The sequence below is a fragment of the Morus notabilis genome, unplaced genomic scaffold (assembly GCF_000414095.1).
Source record: "Morus notabilis unplaced genomic scaffold, ASM41409v2 Scaffold21, whole genome shotgun sequence".
NCBI lineage: Eukaryota > Viridiplantae > Streptophyta > Magnoliopsida > Rosales > Moraceae > Morus > Morus notabilis.
This window is the reverse complement of record NW_010363416.1, coordinates 243063-249632: the sequence shown is the minus strand read 5'-3', so window position 1 is coordinate 249632 and position 6570 is coordinate 243063. Positions and strand designations below refer to the sequence as shown.

Here is a 6570-nt window from a genome sequence, read left to right as displayed (position 1 = left end):
AAAAACCAAAAAGTAAAAAAAACCAAAAAAGTTCAAAAAAAAAATTTTGGTGCACGTGTTTCATGCGTGTGTTGAGTTTAAAATCCAACCTGAAAAATATATGAGCACTAAGAGCACTTTTTTTTTTTTTGAGAATAGCTCTAAGAGTACCTATAATTCTATGTTATCTACCTCCAAAAGAAAAAACAAATATTTATGAAATTGGAGGACCATTCCATAAAAAAAAGTTTTAAAAATGGAGGGCCATTGTTTGATCAAATTTGCCGCTAAATTATATGCGGCTTTTGTGCACGGACACAGCCAGAAACTTGGAAATAGTTCTTCCTTGGCTAAGATTTTTTTTTTTTTCCTTTTCTGGAAAGCAGGGGCATAACGTAAAATTACCAATTGCAAAATTTATGGAAATTTTTTGACTGTTATGTTTGGTCCGTATCACTGCAGCAAAGCTCAAATCTGCCAAGAGTTTGGAGACTTCGGACAAAAAAAATATCTCATAAACCCTTGAGATGAACCCTATATCCTTTCGAATAACTCAACAACTCGATTCCTCGCATCTTCTTTCACTCAGAAAGGGCAGCTTAAAGAATATTGAGATACAGCAAGGCCAAAACATGAGCAAAGTACAAGCAGGCATGGATATCTGACGACTCTTTTGTAACCCTGCACAATCAACATCCTGGTCGTGCAAGACGCAATGGCATAGGGCTGGCTAAACATGCTACTCAAAGGATTTCAGAAGCTTCCAGATCAAACCAAGAGCAAAAATTGAGACGGGAAGATGGTGGCTCGACGAGAGCTTCTGATTCTCCATTGCATGGTGAATCTGCTGGCAGCCACAAAGCCACCTTTGAGTTGCCTTTCTATGGACATGGTAGTGGTAGCTCTAGTGATGCTCTTGAAAAGGCCATGAGCCGGTTTGCATTAAAATCGTGCTGAGTCCAAGGAATCACCAGGAAAGAGTTGGGCTATATCATCATGGTTAAGTCATCAGAATAGAAGAATAAGCATAATCCGATATCCAACCTATACAACAATGAACAAAAATTAGTCATATAACATATAATGTACAAAAACAAAAACACTGGAAAAAAAAAAGCACTCCGCAATCAAACCTTTGCCAGCAAAGAAGATATAGTGTCCTAAGTTTTTCCAAGGAATGCAGCGGCAAAAACACATTATGGTTCCAAGACACTACATTGGTTAAATCCAATAGTTACAGTCACGCCCCCAAACCGGAGTTAGTGAGGTGGTGACTCGTTTAGAAACTTAAACCTGTTAGAGAGAGTGATTAGCAAATATTTCAATATCTTTCAAATCCAAAACATCCAGGTATTTCCAAACAAGCCCCTTTCATTCAGGAGAAATTGAATTTCAAGAACGGTGGTGGAATTTCCAACCAAACCAGTTTAAAATCACGTCCTTGGTATCAAGTCAGGAATTCCCACAGGTGTTTAGCATACATGAATATAAACAAAAATAAGTGTGACAGCAACCACAGTCTAGTAATATTTAAGTTTACAATCCGTAATCTTTTATACATGCCTTGAAAAGTAACTGCTGGATTACTGTGATCAGTTCGTGATCTTACCTCATTGAGAATTCTTTCAATAATAAAGCTTGAGAGGGACCTCAACTCCCTTAAACTGAGTAATACTTTCACTTTCATTAAGAACTCATCATTGCGTAACAATAAAAAAAGTAAGCCAAATATCCTCCGGCGGCGTGTTATCACACTGAAAATTAATGGCCAAAAAAAAAAAAAAACAAGCAGCAAGAAGAAAGGCTAAATTTTTTTTGTTATGAATGTATATATATAAACAAAACAAATTTGCTAAGAAAACAATTACCATGAGCAAAACAGCCCAACACCAGGAAAGGCCATATAGGACTGTAATCTATAAAGCTCCTACAGTTCAACTAAAATAATTACTGTACTATGGGATGAAATCAAGTTGTAGACTAATTTTTGACAACATAAATATTAACCAAGCATTACATAAAAACCTGTCTTGTCCTAATTAGCATATCAGGTAACTAATAGCATTATGACATGCCACGATCTCATCTCACAAATAGTTATTGTATGGATGCTTCAAGCTTATAAGCATGGATGCTTTTCAAAATGTTTTGTGTTACACGATCAGGCACCAATCCATTTCGGATCATGTCCTTGAGAAGTTTGAGAGCAACATCTATTCTTTCAACCTTTACATTACCACTAACCAAGGTGTTATAGGAAATGGTATCAGGAATAGCACCCTCTACTGCCATCCGATCAAATACGTATTTCGCTTTATCTATTTCACCTCGGTGACAGTATCCCTTAATCAAGGTGTTGTATGTTATTGTATTAAGCTCTTCTCCATGATTAATCACTGCTTCAAATAATGCTTGTGCTTTCTCCATCATCCCTTCATTGGACAAAGCATTTAAAATTATGTTCAAAGTTCTAATATGAGGAAAAATGTTCTGACTCGCCATGCCATCAAACAATCTCTTAGCTTCTTCCAATTTACGCGTATGGCATAATCCACAGAGTAAAGTGTTGTAGGTGATGGGACTAGGCAATACACCTTGATCAAGCATTGCTTCGACAAGAAATATTGCCTCCGTAGTGCTCCCTTCCTTGCAACGAGTGTCCAACAAAGTATTGAATGTAACAACATTAGGAGCAATTCCGTAAAGGACCATGTTTTCTATGAGTTGTGTCACTTTTTTCCATTGACCGGATTTGCATAAAGCAAAAATCAGTGAATTGAACGTGACAATAGTAGGCCCTATGCCTTTTCTAGTCATAGATCCAAATAGTGAAAGTGCTGCCAGAGGTTTGTCTTTCTTGCATAGAGAATCAATCAGAACATTATAGGTACACACATCAGGTGAAATTCCAAAATCCAACATCTTGATCAGGAATTTCTTCACGTCTTCCCAACGATCCAAATTGCACAATCCATGGACTAAACAATTATAAGAAATAACATCTGGCTGAACACCACGGTTGATCATATCTTCAAACACGTCTACTGCCTCATTTATTCTCCTTTCCTTACAAAGACTATCAATAATTGGATTGAAACAACCTACATTAGGTTTAATCCTCTCATCATCACACATTCGCTTAAGCACCTCAAGCGCCTTCCTAGTTTCTCCAACCTTGCAAAACCCATTAATGACGATCGCGTAAGTGATTTCATCCAATGTATGTTCCTTCTTTACAATTTCCTCAAACAACTCCATTGCCGCGACCATCGAGCCTTCCGAACAAAGCCCGTGGAGCAGAGTACTCAGAGTACAAGCATCCGGCTCAATGCCGGTTTTAATCATAGTTGCTAAAACCGAGAAACCAAATTTCACATTTCTGAAACAACAGAAGCATTTGATAACAACGCTCAGAGTAACAACATCGGGTCGAAAATCATGACAACCCATCATCTCTTTATACATACAGACGACAGTGGAATACTGATTCATCCTAGAAAGCGCACCAAGCAATTGATTGAAGGACCAAATAGAGGGCATGGGTCGCAATTGAATCATGGAATTGAAAAAACCCAAAGCTTCGTTTACAGTTAGATTTCTAGATTTACACCGCAATTGGACCAATTTCTCCAGATGGGTAATACAATCGGTACTAATACTAGAAGTATAAGAACGAAATTGGTAAGTGAAAATCTGAAAGAGAGAAAAGACGTAAGGAATACCGGGAGTTCTCGTGGTCAGCATTTGGGTTTTCATGGTCTGCGATTTCGGAACCGAAAGTTGGTGTTCTCGGGTTTTGAGCCTAATAGTCTGTGTGTTGAGGATGAAGATTGGGGAAGTATGGACACCGCCGCGCCGGGGAAATCAATGGGAATGACCGACGGCGAGCTCAAAAGGGGATTTTTGATTCTCTATACTGGAAAATGTTCGCTGTAAGAACGACAGTGAGAAAAGGAGCTGCCAAATGTTGTCCTAGCTGCTGCTGCTGCTTTAGCGTTATTTTAGCGGTATTTAAAAAAAAAAAAAAAAAAAAAAAAAAAAGAATGACCGTTCTTAAAGCATATATAAGTAAAGGCGTGTTAATTTTATTCAATTTTTAAACGCAAATTATTCTGTGGAACCCCAAAATGCTTCTACTGATAGCATCGTTGTTTTTAAGCGTTCGGTTAAATTTTTAAAGTTAGATCGGCACATATTAATATTAAAAATTTATCACGTATCACGTAAAATTATTTTTTATACAATTTTGACTGTTAAAATTTTAATTTAATGGCTAAAAAGTTTTTAAAAAAAAAAAAAAAAAAAAAAAAAAAAGAATGACCGTTCTTAAAGCATATATAAGTAAAGGCGTGTTAATTTTATTCAATTTTTAAACGCAAATTATTCTGTGGAACCCCAAAATGCTTCTACTGATAGCATCGTTGTTTTTAAGCGTTCGGTTAAATTTTTAAAGTTAGATCGGCACATATTAATATTAAAAATTTATCACGTATCACGTAAAATTATTTTTTATACAATTTTGACTGTTAAAATTTTAATTTAATGGCTAAAAACAACAATTCTACAACACTTCTACCGTAGAAGTATTTAAAGAGTTCCACTATAAAGGAAGTCATTTTTTAAAATATATGTTTTTTTTCCAATTGATTTTGTTAAATTATTGATTGATTTTTTATTTTCAAGAACTATTAAGTAATTGATTATTGATTTATCTATGAATGTTTAATTTATTAATTTTCAATCATATAAATAATTGCCCATTTACTGACTTTGGTGCTGGGCATTCCCTTCTTTTTAGGTGTGAAGCAGTGTCAAACTAAAATAATCAAGGACGTAATTTTGAATGTGAAGAATAAAAACTAAATAAAATAAGGTTTTTTATTCTTCTTACTCGATTTTGAAATATTCTTAATAAGATTTTATCTATTTCACATTTTTAACTATTAAAATAACTAAAATAACATAAAATAAATCGTAAAAAATTTAAAAATTGAAAGGAAATAAAAAAAAGAAAGTTATCGATGAAAATCAAACTTGCTGCATTATTTTTTCTGTCCAAGATCCCACCAGATTATTAATTTTAGAATTTTCTAATGTCTTAAGTTTTGTTATCGATAGTAAATCACTTATTGAACAAATTATTATTATTATTATTGTTGACGGTGAATTCTCGTCAACAAAAATATGCCGGGTTACTTTTGGGTTTCCCGTTGGATTACCGGCCTTAGTGTTGAATGTATGTAAGAATTTGTGGGAGTGGTGTATTGTGCGTTAATGAAAGATGTGCACAAATAAGGAACACAAGAGATTTTATAGTGGTTCACTCTATAAAATTAGAGCTGCATCCACTGTGGTTGCATATTTCTTTTGAAGGGATTACAATTTACATCAATTGCTCTTTCTCGTTCCTTTTTTCTCTCGGGTTCTAACTCCTTTCCTGTATGGGGTCTTGCCCTTTTTATATTGGGAGCTTCCTTCGTTGGGTTGATTTCCTTCGTAGGCGAAAGCACTCAAGTGCTCTCCCTTTTTAGGCCCAGACGTAGCCCACTAATTACTTGGAGTACTGTTCACTCAGCCAATTAATCTTCTATTACGGCTCTGTGCATTCCTGTAACCATTTTCTGTCTCCTGTGGGGCGGTTTAAGAGTTCGCAATAAATGCCTGCCTTGCAGTCATCCCCCACTTTTGTACGCAATTTGCCACGTCAGACTTTTCTTCAAAGAGCATTCCCCTCGTCGCTAGTATTGCTTAACCCAACTGTCCTTCTTGGCTGTTGGTTCCATAGTCGAGGGATTTCTATGACCTAAGGTCGACGGTACGATTTGTCGACGCCAGAAGGAATCGACGCCCTAAATTGGACTTTTCACTTGGGTTCTTTATAACGGAATCGGAGGGAGCCCCAAACGTCGAGGGTTGTTGCTTTGCAGGGAATAGTTAAGGCTATGTGTCATATTATCGTTCTTCCACGTGTCCTTCACATTTTCTCACACAACAATTATTATTTAAAGAATACGAGTATATGTTATCATTAAATGAAAGCATCCTTTTCATTCCGATATTTCAAAATAATAGACTCAGCAATTCCCTCAACTCATTTCTGATAAGAGAGCATAAGATGATAAGAAGCCAAATTATGAATAACTTCAACAGCTTTCTCATAAATAAAAAAAAAAAAAAAAACAATAAACTAGATACATCGGACATATGTAATCCAAACTCACTATAATAATCAACACATTCTTCAAAGTATGAACAACTATCAATGCATCCGACTCCACGTGGTGGATATAGAAGCCCGATTTTGTAGCCATAACTTAAATTGAATACCTTGGCCTCAGCTTCTTTAATTTTGAACGCAACATTAGTACACTTGACCAAAGTTGGCTCTTGAATATTAGTATCTTGTGGATTGTTGAAGACCATGTTGGTTCGAGGAAGGCACATAAGTAGGCCACACATTAGGGAATAGGGCATCGAGTGGGCTTTTGAAAATGGGCCACATCGGTTCCAACCATCTCGACCAAATTTAAATTCTTCGCGGAGCAAGAATAAAATTGTTGAGTTTAAATTTTTACTCTTTATTTTTAATTA

The 6570-nt window shown here is 35.9% G+C and overlaps 1 protein-coding gene and 1 long non-coding RNA gene across 2 annotated transcripts; both read right to left on the bottom strand.

The window, feature by feature from the left end:
- Positions 1 to 431: 431 nt before the first annotated feature.
- On the bottom strand, positions 432 to 3968 carry LOC112092727. Its single transcript, XR_002902723.1, has 3 exons — positions 3702 to 3968; positions 1113 to 1272; positions 432 to 1023 (listed from the first exon to the last, which is right to left on the bottom strand). It is a non-coding gene; the product is annotated as an uncharacterized LOC112092727 (long non-coding RNA).
- LOC112092726 (pentatricopeptide repeat-containing protein At3g22470, mitochondrial-like) lies at positions 2013 to 3682 on the bottom strand. The gene has a single exon (XM_024169603.1). The coding sequence runs from the start codon at positions 3535 to 3537 to the stop codon at positions 2077 to 2079; it is 1461 nt and encodes a 486-aa protein (XP_024025371.1). The 5' UTR covers positions 3538 to 3682; the 3' UTR covers positions 2013 to 2076.
- Positions 3969 to 6570: the final 2602 nt, after the last annotated feature.